This window comes from Hydra viridissima, unplaced genomic scaffold, assembly GCF_058129835.1.
Source record: "Hydra viridissima isolate aposymbiotic clone 2 unplaced genomic scaffold, HvirCarnegie_v1 scaffold_3, whole genome shotgun sequence".
Taxonomy (NCBI): domain Eukaryota; kingdom Metazoa; phylum Cnidaria; class Hydrozoa; order Anthoathecata; family Hydridae; genus Hydra; species Hydra viridissima.
This window is the reverse complement of record NW_028324302.1, coordinates 3,654,532-3,675,507: the sequence shown is the minus strand read 5'-3', so window position 1 is coordinate 3,675,507 and position 20,976 is coordinate 3,654,532. Positions and strand designations below refer to the sequence as shown.

The window sequence follows — 20,976 nt, the reverse complement described above, 5'->3', positions numbered from 1 at the left end:
GTAATGAATAAATTTGTTGTTTACACCGTTGCTATGGCGTTGCTAAGGAGTAGGAAACTGTATTAACCACAATAACGGTATTTTTTGTTACTTTTTAAGCATATAATAGTAAAAATATATTATGAATTTTGTACTTCGATGCTTAATATAACATAATTCAAAAAAAAAAAAAAATTTTTTTTTTTGATTTTTAATGGGGGTGAGCCACCTAAAAGCATTCTTTTATATAAAAATCCGAGCTCAAAGTCATAGGAGTAATCTATGGTGCACTTCTCAGTTTGAATATGCTTAAACCTTTTGCCACATATCCACCTTTCGACTGATAAAAATATTGCTGGTCTGGCAATTACGAAACGTTCTTTTTGCAATAGGTTTCATTGTCTTCAATTATGCACAAGTTTTCTTGGCTTAAAAGTTTATACAACTTTTTTTGAACGACAAGTTGCTTTAATTTCTCCATTAATGGATCGCTTTGAGTTATCTTTTTATGTCCGCTTTATATTCTTCAGATTTAAGTATTTTTTCCTATCAACGCTTTGCTGCATTTAAATTTTCTCGCCAGATCTCTCTGCGACTGACATAGATTTGCCTTTTTTAAAGTAAATGATTGATTTTGCTTTACATTTATCTTTAAATCTTTTCACTTTTTTCCATTTCCTGCTTTTCTTTTAATAGATCGAGTGTCTTTACATCGCCGCAAATTAAATCCAACTGAAGATCGAACAACTCTAGCCAATTTTGAATTGTCAACTTGTAACAACGAAGAATTTAGAAGAAAAATTAAACAGTTTCTCGATTTAATAATTGTTTACTTATTTTAACCCGATAACAATGATAAAAAATGCTTAACACCAATACAATCAAAAAATAACACATTAGCTTTCTTCTGCAAAAAAATTAGAAAAATCTGCTATGTAGTTTTTGAGTAATTAACGATTAAACGGTGCTGAATTTCATCGTCTTCCATTGATATCAACACCGGAAAGGTTTTTCTCTGGTCAGAAAATTGATTTAATTTGGTCCCTGTGACTTGTAAGGTATCATGCCCAAGTGTTAATAAAAGCGCTCTATCACTTATGTTAAGGTCGATTAAAAATTTTTTTTCCGATTACTTTATACCTTAAACAACGCCTCAAACAAACCAAACACTTTTACTAGCTAAAACTATGAATATGAATATGCAAATGTTTCCCACTAAACCGATCGAACCATTTGACACGGAACGCCATAAAAGTGGGATGTCTGTAGGTGCATTAGTTTATACCAACAACCACATAAGTTATGAAAAATAAAGACTAAAACTAAAATTAAATGTTGTATAGTTCTGAAGTTTATCAAGATTTGTTTATTGTTAGAATATTTAATTTTGATTTGAAAAAAAAAATTACTGCATCTTTTATGTTAACAAGTATAGTTATTTGTTACAAATCTTTTATATAAATACATTTTTTTTCTTTTAGGCTAACAAAACAGTTGTAATAAAATAAAATGTTACATACTATATCTTCAAAGCAAGGAGTCAAATTTTTTTTGAATAAATGTTTCTTATCATACCAAAGACAGGCATTGTTTAAAAAGTATGTCCTTTTTTGAATGTACATAATATTATAATTTTTTTAAGTAATAACCAATCAATATAAAGAACAGTTAGTTATACAGGTATACAGTAAAAATGTGTTTCAGCCTATAAGATTTTTTAACTTTGTTTTACATTTTAGGGATGACAATTGCCTTTGCTCCTGAAAACAAAAATGTATATAGCCTAAAAAATGTTTTTTTGTTATTAAAAAAAGATTTAAAAATCTAAATATTCTTATAACTTCAACATAAATTAAAATTTTTTTTTTAGAATTGCAATAATTTTCTTATCATATCAGCAATTTTTTTATTGCTATTTTACTAGTGTTAATCAATGTTTTATAATTTCATTAACATTTCTCAGCCCAATTTGTTGAGATAATTGAGAAACTTATTTCATTCAATTATTTATGTATCCAAAAGAGTGATTTTGTCTAAAATATATTTTGAACTGTAGAAATATAAATAACACAAAGCCAATCTGTATATAATGTAAATGAGATTAAATTCTTGAATTCATCACCACAAGTCTACTTAGGAACAACTGTAAATGTTTATGAGGCAATTTAGTTTTTGGGTTGTGCAATACACATGTTGCATGATTTCTTTACTGATGTTTTTTTTTTTTTTTTTTTTTTTTTTTTTTTTTTTTACATTTTTAACAGGTTTTTTATTCCAATTTTTCTTTTGTTCAAATAGCCACAACTTTTTCTATTATCCACATAAAAAGTTGAAGTAGCAGTAAAAGTACTGTATATATAAGTATCACTAATAGTTTATATGTATAAAATGTTTAGATTTGCAAACAACTCAATAAAAGGTTCATAAATATACTATTTTAGTTTTAGAAGACCTTATTCTATATTAACACAAAGTTATGATCATGGTAGTTTATCAAATGAAAAACTTCTCTCTAAAACAATTGGTAATTTATTGGATGAAGCTACAGAAAGATTTCCAGATAAGGAGGCTGTTATCTTTCATAATGATAAACGAAGAAAAACATATTCACAATTGAATCAAAAGGTTCTTTATTATTTAAATACCACATTTTTTAATTATATACTTATTTTATCAAAATAAACATTTTTATTTAAGTTTTTCTATCCAGTTGTTAATAATTAATTTTGTAGCTTTATCAGGATAAGTTTAATTGTTATGTATAAGAGAGAATAATTTTCTTTATTGATTAATAATCCTGATTTTTGAACTGAGTAATGACTAATTAATTGCCAAATACCATTTGTTAAATTTAGTTGAGGAAAAACATCTCTACGTTTTTAAATATTTTTATTAAACTCAGTACAGCTTTATAGTATACTATGAATCCCTGTCATGAAGCTGTGTTGTGTTCTCAAAAGTATAAAAGTTTTTAATATAACTAAAAGCATAAGTCTTATTTTTATTTTTGATTACTTTTTATTCAAAATTTAATTAAAACACATCAACTCGTCTTGTGATTTTTTTGCTGAGTTTCATGATGTTCAGGTAGATGCAACAGCCATATCAAGTTATTAGTCCACATCACTATTTTTTGTATTTTTTGTCATTTTGGTAGTAGAAGTTTGAAATCTTTTTTTTGACAAACCAAAATCTGCCTTAATATCTAAAGTCTTTTGCTTAGCAATAATGAGCCAAATAATCCTTTAAACCTTTATTTAAAAATCATTAGTTTTAAAGTTTAATCTCAAAATAAACTGTCAATAGTTATATAAAAAACGTGAATTACATTCTGTTATAAAATCACTTTTAAGAAATCAAGAGAAGACTCATAAATAATAAAATACTATTTCTCTAAGACAAAATTAAACTAAAATGCTTAAAGTTTATAATTTAATAACCCTCCTGGAATAGTTTCAGGAATCTCTGAATATAATAAAAGCTTTAAAATAACAAACATCAAAATCTATCTGTGTTATTGATTAATATACAATATATTAGTAAATTTTTAAACAGTTTTATATAATATAATAAAAATATTGGTGTAAACAATGTTTAAAATTCTTTCTTACCATTTTTTTGAATAACAATGACCATTCTTAACTTAATTCCACACCTTTACTCATAATGGTTGCATTAAGCAAAACTTTTTGATTCTAATGTATGGCTTGTATGACTTTCAGAATTAACCTCAATTTAAGAATAAAATTGTTTATTCTTTTTTTATCTCAATCTGTGAATAATCATGGTAATAAAAAAAATCTAATTCATTTCTTTTCTAGATGAAAGCAATTTGTGCGCCATCTTTCTTAGACATTAATTTACAATTTTCAAGAACTTTTCAAGAACTATTATTTTCATGTATCATAATAACTTATGAGTTGGCTAAAAAAATAACAGAAAAACTAAATTTCATTTTTATCTAAAAAATTAAACACAAAGCTGTAAAAATAGTAAAGAAAGAGCCAGTTTTTGAGAATTATTTTAGACCAACTTGTAATAGTTCTATCTTCAGTCTATGACTAAACTAATTTTCAATATATCAACTTTTTATAAAAATTGTAATATGTTAATTATTATTTTAATTATAGACTTTGAAGATAAACTGATAATTGATTTAACTGCCACTTTTTGTAAAAAATTTTTCAATATATTGACAGTTTTGTTAATTTTTCTCAAAATTGTTGGAGTTATTTTAGTTTTAATTTACTGTTTTAAACATATTTTTGTTTTGTATGCTTTGGGAATGGATTTTTTAAAGTATAAATATCCATTATGTTTATATTTATAAATTTCCAGTCACAAAGCAATTTTTTGGAGGTCTCTTTATTCAGGTTGATGATTTAGCTGCTGGATTACTGGCTCTCAATCTAAAACAAGGAGATAGAGTTGGAATATGGGGACAAAATCATATGGAGTGGATACTCGTTTTTTTGGCTTGTACAAAAGCAGGGTTGATTTTGGTACTTAGTGCATTAGTGATTAGGTTTAAATAAATTCTATTTATAAATTCAGTTTACAAATTAATTTTTTTTTTCTATCTTCCTTACATAAAATTTAGATTAAAAAGAAAAATTAAATATCATTTTGATTTTCAAATTTGATTGCTCTGAACACTTTCAACATATTTCTTAGAGTTGTTTTCAATTTTAATTAGGTTTTTCCTTGGAAGAATACTAGCTACCCCCCTTCTTATCTAAAATCTTCTTTTAGGTAAATGTGAATCCTGCATACAAAAGTAAAGAATTACAATATGCACTTAACAAGGTGAATTAACTTCTTTTTTTGTATTAAAAATAAACACAAAAAAAAAAACTTAAATTTTCTTTGATAAAACGTGAGTTTCTTTTTGCTAGTGGCAGCAGCAATTTTTTTTTTCTGACTTTCTAATGAAAAAGATGTTTCAAGAAAAACATGACCCGTTTTATTTAATAATCTGTTTTATTTATACAGTTTCTCATTTTAAAATTAATTTATAGGAGAATTGATGAGCCAATCAGTTATAAGAAGCAAGTTAGAAAGTTACAGAATATTATTTTATTATTTTTTTATAACCAATCAAAATGCTACAAAGTTCTAGTTGTTTTCAGTCAATTTTTAGTTATTATATTTTTTAGTATTTCTAAATAGGGATTGCAATCCTGCACACTTTTCAATCCCGCGGGATCCGTGCGGATTTTTTTAATTTTTGTGCGGATCCCGCGGGATCCCGTGCGGGATTAGTAGGTTTCTTATGCACATTTTAAAAGGCAAAATGACAATTGTATTTTTCTTTCAAGTATTTTAGAAAAAATATACTCAACTTATTAAATTGATAAGATAAGGTAAATAAAGCCAAAAAAAGCAATTCATTTGTAAATCAATATAATTCTTAACATTTAATGAACAAAAAGATAAGCCAAAGTACATTGAACATCTTTTAGCTTTACGTAGAACTATAAGCTTTATTTGTTTTTTAAAATATCAAATTGAGAAAATGATTGTAAGAAATGGGCTCTTAAGAAACAGACCCTACTTAAAGTATCATCACTTAATCTACTCCTCAAAGGACTGCATATGTAACCAGCAGATGAAAAAGCTTGCTCGGCCTCTACACTTATTGGTGGTATGGTCATCAAGTAACTATGCGCTATATCTAGAAACTTGCCTCTTACTCCATTACTTTCATAGGCAGACATTTCCGGCTTCAATGATTTATCAAAGTCTAAAGAATCTAAATTTGGTCTCTCCTTTACATTTTCTGTCCAGTTGTTCTTGTCTTTCTGTGTTTGATTTTCCAATTCTTTTTTCAGCGATAGAATTGTAGGAATAAGTATTTGGGAATTGTTAATAAAATCTACAGCTTCTTTTTCTTCGAGTTCATTTTCTTCGTCGGATTTTTTAAGTAAACTATTTAAGTCCATTTAAATTCTTATTACGACGTTGTGTAAACCTCTCACGAAGTGCCGCGGCTAAATCTATGCTCAAAAGTGATGATTGCTTTTGCAATTTATCTAGCATAAATTGAAAAGTTGTTTCCACCGTGACAAGGTTCGATTCTCTTCTGCATTAAAGTTTGAGACCAAGTTTTAGTGGTGCCAGGCAAATAATTAAGTCATTGATTTGGGACCACTCTTCTTGGGTGAAACGAATTTCTGACCCAACATTAATTAAGGCTTTTTCAATACACACTTTTAGTCTATGAAATCTTTCTAACATATCGAACATACTGTCCCACCTAGTTTTACAATCAAGAATCAACTGAAGCTTTTTCCCGTGTTCTTGTAGGATATATTTCTGTAAATATGTATCATTTTTTACAGGAGAGTTTTTAAATATTTTTACAACCTTTCTCACTTTTTTTATGAGATCTTTGTAATTGCTAACCAATTCAGCAGATGGTCGGTCCAAAATCATTGTCAAACCATTTTCTTTATTTATAACTTCATCATCCTCAGTTTTACCACATTCATCTTCTTCTTCACAATTTTCATATGTAATAAACGATTCTTCGACTTCTCCGCTGTTTTTCTTGTATAAGATATCAATAACTGCAAGTTGTATTCCATGAGCATAACATAGCTGTTGATAGCAAGACATCATTTTACCGACTTTTACCATCACACTTGCTCTATCAGTGGTCATGGCAATAATGTCTTCTTGGAGGTCAATATCGAAGCTATTTAGCTTTTCTGAAACTAACTTGACGCAATATTCTGCATTACACGATCCATGGATTCGAATCAATCCAAGATTAAAGTGTTTCGCCTCCATATGTAAATTTAAGTTTAAGTATCTCTGACTATTTTGTGATGTCCATTCGTCAAACGTTATTGAAAACTTTTGATTTTGCTTTTTTAGTGATGTGAAATTTTGCATTACATCGGTTTTTACAGAATCTGAGAATTTAACTACCATCGATCTTATAGTATTAGGTGAAGTAGGGAGCCAGAAACCACTCTTTGAAAACAAGTACCGTAAATCTGAAGATGTGCAAAAACTATTAAATGTAAAGCCATCTTTTGCAACCATGCGCGATACCATTTTTTTCCATAGAAATTTCCTTTACGAAAAACGTGTCAATTGTTCTGACTTTTTTCGATGGAATTACTTCTTCGTCTTCGCAGTCGATGTATATTTTAGACTCTAGTTCAACTGATTCATGCTGTTTTGAAGTTGAAGCTCCGTCTTGTTGTAAAACGTTTGATTTTAAATCGTTGCCACATTTAGTTTTTAAATGGATTAATAACCCTTTAGTTGATCTTTGATTAATTTTTAAAATAGCCGAACATAACATGCACTTCGCATTTTCTTCATTATCACTTTTTTTAAAATAATTCCATATAGTTTTAATTTGCGACATGCTTAGTACTTTTGTTTTAATATCTTGATGTAAATAATTTTTAAAGACTTTTTAAAAAGTAGTTTTTAAAAGTATATTTTTTACAATTATACACGCACGTTTTCAATTTCACGTTTTCAACATACTCATTAACAAAAATTTCAACATACTCATTAGCGAAAATTTCAACATAATCATCAATTAAACCAAAAAAAAATTTGAACGAGTTCGACTAATGTTTTGCTAAATAATTGCTTATTTTTGAATGATTTTTTTATATTTATAGCTAAGAAAAATATTTTAATAGCTGAAGATAAATTTTTAAATTGATTTGTTTCACAAATACATTAAACACTTTTAATTTGATATCTTTTTTGTCTATTTTGTTTAAAAGAATTGACCTTTTTTGCTTAAAAGCAATTGTTTCAAAATCCCGCAAATCCCGCGGATCCCGCAGTAGTTTTTGCGGGATCTCGCATGCACTAAATTAATGCGGGATCCCGCAATGCGGGATTGCAATCCCTATTTCTAAAGTATGTTTTTAATAAAAATTCTTTCCTCTTAACTTTCAAGTTTCAACCATTTTTAAAATCACTGCAATAGATATAAGTTGACTAGTGTAATTTTATTTGTATTACCTGACTGATGTTCAGTTAATTCAATTAATTGAAGATTAACTAAAAATTATGCCAATAATAGTTAAGTAATTAAAAGTTAGCTGTACTTTCTTTTTATATCTGTAGAAGTAAAGTTCTTTTGTTATTTTAGGTTGGTATAAAAGTTTTATTTATGATGCCTAAGTTTAAAACATCAGATTACTATGAAATACTCAATGAAGTTATCCCTGAAGTTAACAGCAGCCAAGCAGGGGATCTTAGTTCTAAAAAGTAAAACATCTATATTTTTTGAAATTTTCTGTTCTACTTTTCAAATTAAGCAAAATTTAGACTTTCCTGAGTGTAATAATAAATAAAAAGTGAAATAAGTATTGAATTAAATGGCTTTTTTGAATTGGTCACAAAATGAAATTTTTTAAATGTCCATTAGTAAAATAAATAAGCAAAAAAATATTTGCCATGCTTTTTGAACACCAAGTCTAGTTGCATGTTTTCCTATATGAGATTCTTCTAGTGTTAAGCAAATAAAAAGTTAACCAAATAATTTTGAAACAAAAGTTGACAGATTTTAAAAATTTGCAGAGAAAAAATTGTTTCTTTGTTTTAACTTTGGAAATAAAAAGGTATGAGAGTAGTGTTCTATTAATTAACTAAAATGTGTTGCAAAATCATTTTACTATTTGGAGAGTATAGCTGTCAATTGTAAAAGTATAGCTGTTTTTGTTAATTAAAGCTGGAAAATTTTCTATACACTATTTTTGGGAAGGTTGATGAGTATGAGCGATTGCTGCACTGCCTCACTGAATCGTCTGATTGTCAATAAAGACTTGGTTGCCATATTTTTGAGCTACTGCCAAAAATTTTTGACAAACTTTGCAGTTAACTGTTCCTTTGCTCAAGATGACCAATAGTGATATTCTTCCAAATACATTTAACTACATCACAAATTTTTGTAGAAATTTTTAGTTTTGCTTCACACCACCTTTTTCATTGGCTTCTCTTCATTTTATAGCCCAGATTCTCTTGTTTTGGCAATTGTGCAGGCAATTATTGTCAAACATCTCATTAGGTAACAAAGTCTGCAATGTTACTTCTTTTCAAAAATTTTTCCGCAAACAATTTGTAAACTTAATTCTGACTATCAATAATTATCAATAAAAACTTAACCCTGACTATCAATAATTAGCAGCTATGTCCTTTTCTTGTATACTCAACAATTCACTTTTAAGTATTTGGTAAACTAAATCCTTTAAAGTTGAAGTGTTTTTAGTCAATGTTTAATTTTGTACATGTGGTCAATCAGATAAGTGACACAAGTAAATAGCAATTTTCTATTTGATCATTTAGTACTATTGTTGGACTATATAAAGATAAATTGAGCCATTTAAATCATAGAAATGCTTAATGATCACTTTTTAACATTAATAAGTCTTCTTTTTTATTCTTTATCATCTTAAATTAAACAAAACAAGTTTTTGATAAAAAATAAATAAAACTTTTGAAGTGAAAAAAAAAGTTGAATTTTTTTGAAAAAATAATTGACTAATTGTACAAATGTTGAGCAAGATAGCACTTGTTAAATTAGTTTACTTAAAATGTATTAAGAAACACTTGTGTCTTTAAACTTAAAAAAACAAATTTTTATTTAGTGTGCCATCATTGAGTTATATTGTGATGACTGAAGGGCCAGCGAAACAGTAAGTCTTAAAGATGCTGAGATTTTTTAATAAAATTATCAAAGTTTCCTATTAAAATTTTTTTTTTGTTTTCAGAGGCACATTTGCATTTGATGACCTGATTACCATGGGAGGATTTCAAGAAAAGCAACTGGTTTTTAATTTGAAAAAGAAAATACAGTTTGATAGTGCTGTCAACATACAATTCACTTCTGTAAGTTTGACCACTTTTATTCAGTGAACTTACATATTAAAATTAAAGTCCATTTAGATTTGATTAAAAAAATGAGTCTCCTAAAGAAACAAAAGATTTTCTCATTGCAATATTTAATAAATAAATATTTAATATATTTACATTTAACTTTATAGGGTACAACAGGCTTTCCCAAAGGTGTAACTTTAACGCATCATAACTTAGTAAACAATGCTTTTATTGTTGGACGCAACTTAAATGTAAGTTTTAATGTTTGTTTTCTAGACTTTTATATTCATGTACTGGAATTTCATTCATAATATCTTTAGAAATATCATGCCAATGATTTCCTCAAGAGCTTACATAAAAATATTAAATTATTCATTTTAAAATTATTTTATGTTTGTTTAAAACCTCATATACCGCTCTGGTATAAGATTACAGAAAGTTCTTCAAAGACACAGTTCATATGCAAATTTTTGAAAGCAAAATTCAATCAATAAAAATTTCATCATTCAACATCATGCATAGCTCTCTCTTAACAATTCAATACATTTCAATACTTCTCCATTAAATCTTTTCTCCATTAAATTTTTTTCAATTTTTGCATTGTGATTCCTGGTTGCCTGCAAGATACTCCAATATTGGTGGCTACATCAAGCAACTTTCTAATAGTTTCACTAAACCTTGATTTTTTTGTGTGTATGTAAATTGAAACTAGTCTTATTTGATCAAGCTGAAATATGTTATAAGTTTATAACATAATAAGATAATAAAGGAATAATGAAGATATTACTTCAATTTTTCTAGACCGAACGCACCTGCATTCCAGTGCCATTATACCATTGTTTTGGGATGGTGCTTGGGAGGTGAGCAAATAGCAATAATCAAATTTAAATAAATTTTTCTGTTTTTGATTTTACGAAATCATTGTTTAAATTCAAACTTGCAGGGCCAAGCTGGAGCTGTGGAGCCACTAGTTTTTGCTAGTCTTAGCTGAAGCTGAGAAAAACTGGTGGCTCTAGTGATAAAAAAGTTTGGGAAAAACCATAGAGTGTTTTTTTGCAGACAAATTTTAATTCAAAATATGAGTTTCTAGTTTTGTTGACTATTTTTTAATCTGCACTTAACTGCAAAATTAACGCAACACTTATAAATTCTGACATACTTTGAAAAATATTATGTATTTCCCAGATTTATCAATTACAAAGATTATAATGTTTATTGTTACGCCTTTTGTAGATTATATTCTGTTTCCCTTATTTAATTTTGAAATTATAGCAGCTTTTCATAAGTAGCATGTTTTGCTGTAATTAAACCTCACTTCTAAAAGAAAAGTATGTATTGGTTTAAAATTGTTTTAACAGTAGAAAAGATGAATGTCATTTGAGCAACACATCTGTTTGCAATGCAGCATTCTAGACAAAATTTAAGTCATGGTGAATGTGTTGCAATTGTTACTTTGTCCAATGAAGGATTAGCAAATCACAAACTTGGTAGAAGGTTAGGAGTGTCTCATACAGCAGTCAATAGGGTTCTAAAAAGGCTTATATAGACAAATGATCAGGCTAGATGACTTGGTCAAGGCAGACCATGAGCTACCAATGCTGTGGAGGGCTGATTTTTAATTCTTTGAACACTGAGAGAATGGTTCACTACTGCATGAAGTCTCCAAATACAACTTGTTGAGGCTCATGGAACTGCTGTTAGTCAATATACCATAAGAAAAAGACTTCAAGCTTTAAATTTATGACCTTGGGCATCAGCTACTGGTCCCTGATTGTCTGTAGATCACCGAAGAAACAGACTGGCTTTTGCAAGGATGCATATAAATTGGGAAATACATGATTGGGGACAGGCCTTATTTACAGATGAATCAAGGTTTTGCCTTGTAAGTTCTGATCGGCGCCCAAGAGTGATGAAAGATATTTTGTTTGTAAAATTTGATAAACCACTTTATATGGAGGTGGCTCATTTATGGTATAAGGCGGAATATCTTTAACAGCTCGCACAGAGCTTTTCATTGTTCATGGTGGATGTCCGACTTCTCAACAATACATAGCAGACATTTTAGAACCTTTTTTGGTATCTTTTACATTGTACATTGGAGATGGATTCCTTCTTATGCAGGATAATGCTAGACCACATATGGCACATATTGTTACTGAATACTTAAATAGTGTTAACATTCAAATTTTGGAGTGGCTAGCTTGCAGTCCAGATATGAACCCAATAGAGCATCTTTGAGACATAATGGGACGCTGTGAAGCCGACATCTACCACCTAACAGCCAAGACAACAAAAGTCTTATCTGTGTGTGGGAAGATATTCCTCAAAAAATGAGCAGATCTCTAATTGAAAGTATGCCACAGCGCTGTCAGGCTGTAATAACATCAAGAGGTGGTAACACTAGTTATTGATAAGTCAAAAATGTTTCAATTTAAGCTGTATTAGTGTGCATAACAATAACAATCATTTTATTTTATTTTTTTGTTAAATTAACCATAATTTTGGTGTTAGTTTTTTTTTTCACCATCCACAAAGTCAGTTTTATTATTATCATCAAAATAATAGTGTTCATGTGTTCTATTCTTAATATGTTTGTCAAAATGTATGATAATATTGACGACAATTAAAATAAATTGAAATGTATAAGTGGTGCGTTAATTTTGCGGTTAAGTTTATCTTTTAAAATAAATGTTATTTTTAAATTGAAATTTTTGTCAACGCAGTAATTCAAGTAATATTTTCTGAAATATATCATAAATATACGATTTAAAATGTAGAAGTAATGCGTGTAAGGAGGACTGATGGCTGGAACTGAACAGTAAAAAAAAAAAAAAATATGACTTCAAAAACCTGTTTAAAGTCTCTTACATGAATTTTTTTTTTACTTTGCTCATTAAAATAATGATATAATTTTGTTTAAATATTCCATATAACTTAGGTGAGAATAAACTTTTGGTATAAATAAATTTAAAATTCTCCCACAACTCAATGCTTTCATTCAATTACTAAACCAACCTACCACATTTAGTTGTAATAAATGCATGTTGTTCAGCAATAAATATATTGTTGAACAACATGCAGAAAATATGTATTGTGACCCAGAAAAAAAGCTCTTTAAAAATTCTATAGAATATTTGAAATTATTTGGGACTCAATAGAAGTCTTATAGTACTTTTTTAAGATTCATATAGAATTTTTATAGACTTAAAATAATTGTAGAACTTTTTGTCCTGGGAAAGCATATTACCAGATAAGAAATTAAATTAGTTCCACTTCATCCTTTATTCTCTGCTATCCTTAAAACAAGTTACTGCAGGAGGCAATGTAAATTTTTTTTTACACCAGTGAGTATTAGAAAGTGGTAATAGAATTAATACCTTTACTTATTAATGATGAAACTGATTATGATTTTTGATTCTTTTATAAGTAGGGATCAGTTTTTTAAGAAGATAGACCATAGCAATAAATGTTCTATTGCAAGTAACAACACTAAAAGTGTCTTAAGTTATTTTATGATTATCTATGTTATAAGTTATAAATTTATTTTGATGTATCCTTTTTTATTAACCATAAAACTGAACTTGTGATGTGTACATATTGATGCATATATAGTGTCATAATTTTTCTGTATTTTAAAAAGGCTATTTCTTTTTTTCTTACAATAGTTCCCACCAAAACTGTAAATGTTACAAGATTTGATTTGGAATTTTGATTACAAAAATTATGTAAATAAAATAATAAAGTTTACTTAAATCAGAAAAGCAGATATATTGTATGTTTTTAAGTCTTCAGTTACTTATTTTATTTATTCTAAGCTGTTTTTTTTTTCTTTGACATCTCATCTTTTGATAATTTATGACATTTTTCTATCCAAATTTCTTTTTTTCTAGTTTCTTCTCTATTCAACCAATAACGATTTGTTTTAAAATATTAGTTTTGTAAGAAATACAAATGTATTTTTAGAACAACACTCCTTTACATCAAACTCTTTAAACAATTTTTTGAGTTTGATCATGCATTCGGTTATACCTTTATCTATGTATTTTTTCAAAATATTAAAATAACAAGCACAAATTATTTTAAAAGTTTCTGCACTTTTTAAGGCATTTTCAAGGATCTTATTTACAAACTGGATTTTTTAACAAAAAAAGAAGTACTGTGAGTGTTAAGTTGTGATGTCAAAATGTAAAAATAACCAAAGATTGGTAGTTGTAAATGAATCATTTTCAAAAACCAACAAATTTTTTTAACATTTTGAAAATTTTTTTGCTTGATACAAAGTTTAACCTTTGTCCTTGTTTTAAACTCTTTTAACATTTGAATTAAATTTTAAATTCAAATAAATGATACTTATATATAGCTGAAAAAATACTATACTTATATATAGTTGAAGAAAAGTTAAAACACTCCGTAAGACTGTTATTTTTTAGAATTTAAATTTAATTATAGTCTGGCGTGTATTTCTCATGGAAAAACTCAAATTTATCCTGCACGTGGTTTTGATGCTAAGTCAACCTTAGAGGCTATTCATACAGAAAGGTAGTTTTTTATGTTTTTTTATAAGCATTGAATAAATTTATTCTTAACTCTTAAAAGACTTATTAGTGCTTTTTCAATATTTTGCACGCAGTTTAAACTAAGTTACACATCTCATTTGTTTCAATTTTTTATTAGTGTAACTAAAATAATATATTTATTATATCAGGTGTACTGCAATATATGGAACACCAGTAATGTTTATTGATATGCTAAATCATCCTGAATTTGATAAATTCGACTATTCCTCACTGAGGACAGGTGCTTTTTTAATTTTGTTGGTGTAAGTTAAAATAAAGAAAATAAAATTTAAAATAAAGTGTTGTATACTTTTTTAAGGGGAAAATTAATCACCAATATGAAGATACTCAAATTTTAGGGGAAAATTAGTTAACAATAAAAGGTTACTTAAATTTTACAAAACTGTTTGTTGTCTTTTATATTTGTAGGTATAATGGCAGGCTCTCCATGTCCTGTGGAAATAATGAATCAAGTGGTAGAAAAAATGAACTGCTCTGAAATGACTGTGAGATTTTAAAGATAGAATTTATTGTGTTTTAATTTCTGCCTAAGTTTTTTATTTTCTTCAAGTATTTTCCTTCTAAGATAGCATATGGTTTGACAGAAACTAGTCCAGTAACAAACATGACAACACGAGATACTCCTATTGATATTCGTGTTTCAACAATAGGTCAAGTTATTCCTTACATGGAGGTAATTACACAAATACTTGTAAAATATTTTAGTTCGGCAAATAACTTATTGATTATACTGATAACTTTTTAAAATAAAGACTTTTAAATAACACTTCATTACTTAAAATACATGCAATTTTGATTTCCAATCATTCATTTTTATAAAAATTAGACACTCTTTTACTTTAAGGTAAAGGTGGTAAATGAATCAGGAGAAGTTGCACCTGTTGGTGTAAAAGGAGAGTTATGCTTTCGTGGCCACTGTGTCATGCAAGGGTATTGGGAAGAAAATGAAAAAACCAGAGAAGCTATTGACCAAAACAATTGGTTTCATACTGGGTAAGTCTTTTTTTTGCTTGGAACAGAAAAATATTTTTCTTAATCATATTAAGATAATCATCAAATATTTTTTTGAATCTTTTAATCAAAGATGTTTAATGAGTAATTCATCTTTTAGCGATCTTGGAGTGATGGATGAAAATGGTTATTGTAAAGTTATTGGTCGATTAAAGGTTAACAGAATTCCTGTAAAATGGGATTATTTTACTGTATGTATATATTTTTAACAAATTGCATTTATTAAATTAGTAAACTGAGTTTTGTATACTTTCAGGATATGATCATTCGTGGTGGTGTAAATATTTACCCTACAGAAGTGGAGCAATTTTTATACACTCATACAGATATTGAAGATGTTCAGGTATTATGGATATAGATTTTGGAAATTCACAGTAAAAAAATAGTTTTAGCAAACGTATTTAAGTTTTGAAAAGTTAAAAACAACTTCATAGGTGGTTGGTGTTCCGGATTACAGAATGGGTGAAGAAGTGGCTGCAGTTATAAGGTTTTTTTCTTATTTAACATAATTTTCTCCATGTTTCTATAAATATATTTTTATCTATACATGTCTAGGAGTATAATCTACATCATGAGAGAGTTTGGTTTGGTATTAGTATATTGGGCTTTTTTTTTTGTTTTTTTTTAAGTTGTTGTTGCTAAGAGATGAATAGTTGCACTTAATAGTGTCAATAATTTCAGATTAAAAACTGGTTCTAATGTATCAGCTGAGGAAATTAAAGCATTCTGTAAAGGAAAGGTAACAGTTATTTAGTTTACACATCATCATGAGTTTATACTCATAGAATATTCAGTCAAAAATTTTCCTAATTTTCTGCAGATCTCGCATTACAAAATTCCTCGATATTTTCATTTTGTGTCAGAGTACCCGATGACTGTAACTGGGAAGGTTAGTGAGATTTTATATTGACCAGTTTAAATCAAAGGTTGTTTTTATCAAATTCGATTCTATAATTTTATTATTACAGATTAAGAAAAATGAACTCCGCAAATCCATGGCTAAACTTTTGAAGGAAGGGCGTTTATAAAGAAGACAGCGAAGTAGCGGAACAGGCTTGTTATAAAATTTTTAAATAATTTTTAATTCACTCATTTTGGTCTAAGAGTTTTTTTTGAAAAAAGTTTATTTTATTTTATAGAAAAAAAATTTTATAGCTGAATTTAATGAATTTCTTTTTTTTTTTTTACATTTTTTTAACGAGCTTTAAAATATAAATAGTAAATGTTGCGATTTTTAATGGAAAATTTTTATTCTAGATTATATATAAAATACATTTTATAAATTTGTTTTTTCAATTTATAAATTTATTTCGTTGATGCAATTTTCTTAGTCAATCATCATGTAAAACAATAGGCGATATATTGAATTAAATATGAGTGTGAACATAAGATTTTATGAGTTTCTGTTGATAAAGAACTCAATAGATACTTTTAAACATAGACCCAATCGTATCAACATATTATATATCGTAGATGTAATTATTAAAAGATACTCTTGACTAATTTAAATCTAGAGTTTTAAATCTGTATTCATCTCTAGAAAAACGCGGAACTCTCAATTCATATGGGATAAATTCAATAACATAGATTCAAAATGTGTAGTTAATAGGATATACAGTGTGTTATGTTTCTTAACAGATCCAAAGAAAAGTTCGATTTCAGTAAAGCTTTTATTTTTGATTCAAGAATACCAATACAATACAATAATATCACAAACTTAATATTTATAGTAAAATAGAAAGTTCCTAGAAAGATACAGAACATTCTGGAACGTTATTATATATCTAGAGGGTTCTATGGAAGATTCTCGAATGTTCTGTTGTATCTAGAAAGTTCTAGAATGGACCGTAACATCTCCTCGCCAGCTTGGTTTTACGGAGAGCAAGCGTTTTGATTATTCTTTGATAGGCATCTACTAGATCGTCTTGTTTTGACTTGTTTTTTTTTTTTTTTTTTTTATCTTGACCAGTCGGCTCACACGACAACAAATCGGGCTGTACTATTATTGACTCCTCCACCTCCCCGGAGTTGTAGCGATGCCTGAGTTGTTCAATATGACGATGCCAGACTAGACCATCAGGCTCTGTCTTCACTATGACAGATCGAGGACCGCATACTTCAGTGACAATAGCCGTAATCCATTTTGAGTTGTAATCATTACTTGAGCTAAAATATCTGGCATAAACCAAGTCTCCCACTGAATATTTTACAACTTTGGAAGAGATTGCTTTAATTGTTGTAAATGAACAGGGGATGGCAAAAGCAGATCGATTTGCGCCCGAATTTGTCTGCCATTGAGTAATTCGCTAGGGGACGATCCATTTGCTAAAGGAGTTCGGCGGTAGACCATGAGAAATTCCTGAAGAGCATTCTTAGGAGGTAGGTTTGATTTCTTCATGGCTTTTTTGAAAGTTTGAACTAGTCGTTCGGCAGCACCATTTGTGGCGGGGTGATATGGAGCACCTTTGAGCAGGACAATACCTCGACTATTACACCATTCTAGAAATTCCTGAGGAGTGAATGAGGAATAGTTATCGGTAACTAGAGCATGTGGATAACCGAAGTGTGCAAAATCTTCTTCCAGTAAATCAATGGTAGATTTGGCACTAATAGAAGACGTAGGATGAATACATGGATATTTAGATAGAGCATCAATCATGATAAGCCAATTAGTACCCATGAAATTGATTGCATGATCAAGATGTAGACGACTCCAAGGGCGTTCTGGTAGCATCCATGGATGGACTGCTGGTTTTGATGGAAGGTTCTGATTTTCCGCACAGGTAGTACACTGGTGTGCTAGATTAGTGATAGCTGAATCAATGCCTGGCCAATATACGGCAGATCGTGCGAGTTGTTTCATTCGTTGAATGCCGAAATGACCTAGGTGCAGTATCTTCAAGACTTGATCTTGAAGAGTTTTGGGGACGACAACACGTGGACCATAGAACAAGCATTTGCCTGAAACTGAGAGAGCTTCGGAAAGTTTTTGGAATTCCCGTATCTCGTCATTATTGTCGGATTCGACCCAACCATCTCGAACATTGCGAATAACTGCAGCGATGACAGGATCTTTGCTCGACTCGCGGACCAAGATATTCGGATCATGCATATTGATTTGACGACTAACGGTTTTCACCGCACAAATCATTAAATTTTCTTCACTACTTTCCTCCCCATCGAAAATGCGATCATGGTCAACCGGTAATCGACTGAGCGCGTCAGCGTTGCCGTGTTCAGCTGTCTTACGAAACTCGATTTCATAATTGTATTGGCTAAGAATTAAAGCCCATCGAGCCAGTCTATTTGCTGCCATAGCTGGAGTAGCCTTTGTTGGACCAAATAGAGCCAGTAGTGGTTTATGATCAGTGACGATGGTAAAACGACGACCAAAAAGAAATTGATGAAACTTTTTTAAGCCAAAAATTATTGCCAATGCTTCTTTGTGAATTTGACTGTAGCGACGTTGACAATCAGTCAAAATCTTCGATACATTTGCAATTGGACGTTCAGAGCCATCTGCTAATCGATGAAACAATATGGCACCAATACCAACTTCTGAAGCGTCTGTTGCCATTCCTAACGGTTTCGAAGGATCGAAGTGAGTAAGAACTGAATCAGATGATAACAACTGTTTCACAGCTTCAAAAGCTGACTGTTGTTCGGATGTCCACTGCCATGGCACATCTTTCTTAATTAGACGATAGAGCGGGTCTAATGTCATAGACAAATTTGGAGGAAGAAATTTGCCGTAAAACTGTACTTGACCAAGAAAAGATCGCAGCGTATTAACGTCCTTAGGAACTGGCATAGCCAAAACAGCATCAACTTTGTTACCTTTAGCAATACCTTCCGAAGATATTATATGACCAAGATATTCGATCGAAGGACTAGCGAAAATACATTTTTCTAGACGACAGCGTAGTCCGTTTTTGCTTAGTCGTTGTAGAAGACCACGCAAGTTGGAAATGTGATCGGCTGCGTTGTTGCCACTGACGAGAATATCATCGAGATAGACAGCTACACCAGGTAGATCACTTGTTAATTTATCCATTGTCTCTTGAAAGTACCCCGGTGCTGAAGTGATTCCAAATGGAAGACGTAGCTGAAGAAGTACACCAGTATGTGTACTGAGAGCCAGTCGTCTCTGAGAAATTGGACCCAAACGAATTTGATTATAAGCGTCAGCCAGGTCAATTTTTGTGTATCCATAACCGCCACGCAGTTTACGCAACAGGTCTTCTGGCAACGGCATAGGGTAGCGATGAGGTTCTAGCTGAGTATTAATGGAGACTGAATAGTCGCCACAAATTCGAATCTTTCGTTTTGTTTGTCCCGGAAGCGCGGTCTTTTGAATAGGAACCACAGGTGTACCTTCGTCGTTGAATTGAGTACGTTTCCAAACACCATGCTTGATACCAGCTTCGTAAGCGTCAACCAGATCTTCTTGAATAGCGAAAGGTACAGGTCTTGGACGGCAGAAGATAGGCTTGTAGTCAGGCTTGAATTTTATTTCAAGTTCAAAGTCTTTCAAACAACCCAATTCTGGTTTAAACAGGTCTGGAAACTCAGAACATAGAATTCTGCACCTTTGTTGGAGATCTGTGTCAGGTTTGAGATGCTCAAAGACCTTAGCAACAGTACTCTTGGATGATTTCTTAATCTTTTCATCAACTGAAAGATCAAGTAGTCGAATACCCGATCGGCCAATAAGATTTAGTCCAGGAACAGAAGTTACGTGGAACCAGATCTTGCAACAGGTTGTTGGAGCTTTAACTGATAATTCAACTTTCCCTAGTATCGGAAGTTGATGCTTGCTTGCTGACTCGAATTGTAAATCCGACGATTGAAGATGTGGTTTACCCAAACTTTGCCATAAAGTATGGGTGATGAAATTGGCTGGAGCTCCAGTATCGAGTTCGAATCTTATCGAATGCCCATTGATTTGGAGATTTTGTGTAATTTCATCATCAACATTGATTTGGTTGACTTGGCGAAGTGCTTTAGTCTGTCCATAAATGAATATAGGCTTGACCGTCTTTCGGGATTCAGCTTTTTTCTTGAAACAAACTGCTTCAATGTGACCATTTTTACCACAAAAATTACATTCGGCGTCCTTGAAACGGCAATTTTTGCGTTCATGGGTCGATTTGCCACAACTTCTACAAGCGGTTGACTCAGTCTGAGATTTGTTTTGTCGAGGAGCTGAGGATTTGGATTCCGATTTATGTTGCCCCAACTTATTGATTGGGAGAGACATCGGAGACTTTGAGGGACCAACGGCAGTTTCCTTGGCTACCTTGGCGGCCTCCTCGGTTTCGGTTGCTATTTCTACCGCCTTGGCGAAAGTTAGATCTTCATTTTTGCACTTGAAAAGAGCTTTGAGCACTGCTTCATTTTTAATAGAGCAGATAAAATGTGTTCGAAGAGCTTCATCCAGTGGATTTGTGATGTTAGCAAAGTCGCATGTTGCAGCCAATTGTCGAATTCGAGCAACCAGTTGTGGAATAGATTCACCTTGATTTCGACCAATGCTTGACCAAAATTTGAATCT

General features: G+C 30.3%; 1 protein-coding gene across 5 annotated transcripts; it reads left to right on the top strand.

The window, feature by feature from the left end:
* The first annotated feature begins 12 nt into the window (after positions 1–12).
* Positions 13–16,705, top strand: LOC145202616 (medium-chain acyl-CoA ligase ACSF2, mitochondrial-like). 5 transcript variants are annotated; one of them, XM_090081749.1, is made up of 21 exons: positions 13–77; positions 1,461–1,577; positions 2,421–2,604; positions 4,353–4,481; positions 4,732–4,785; positions 8,108–8,226; positions 9,606–9,653; positions 9,729–9,846; positions 10,002–10,085; positions 10,636–10,694; positions 14,284–14,373; positions 14,540–14,631; positions 14,820–14,896; positions 14,977–15,084; positions 15,256–15,404; positions 15,523–15,577; positions 15,679–15,765; positions 15,857–15,909; positions 16,104–16,161; positions 16,243–16,311; positions 16,391–16,705. In XM_090081749.1, exons 2-21 carry the CDS (start codon positions 1,489–1,491, stop codon positions 16,448–16,450), a joined length of 1,782 nt encoding a protein of 593 aa, XP_089937875.1. In that variant the 5' UTR covers positions 13–77; positions 1,461–1,488; the 3' UTR covers positions 16,451–16,705. The 5 variants fall into 5 exon arrangements, 4 of the variants coding, with proteins under 4 accessions (XP_089937875.1, XP_089937873.1, XP_089937874.1 ...); XM_090081747.1 differs by lacking the exon at positions 13–77 and adding an exon at positions 1,123–1,244; XM_090081748.1 differs by lacking the exon at positions 13–77 and adding an exon at positions 1,155–1,248.
* The last annotated feature ends 4,271 nt before the right edge of the window (positions 16,706–20,976 follow it).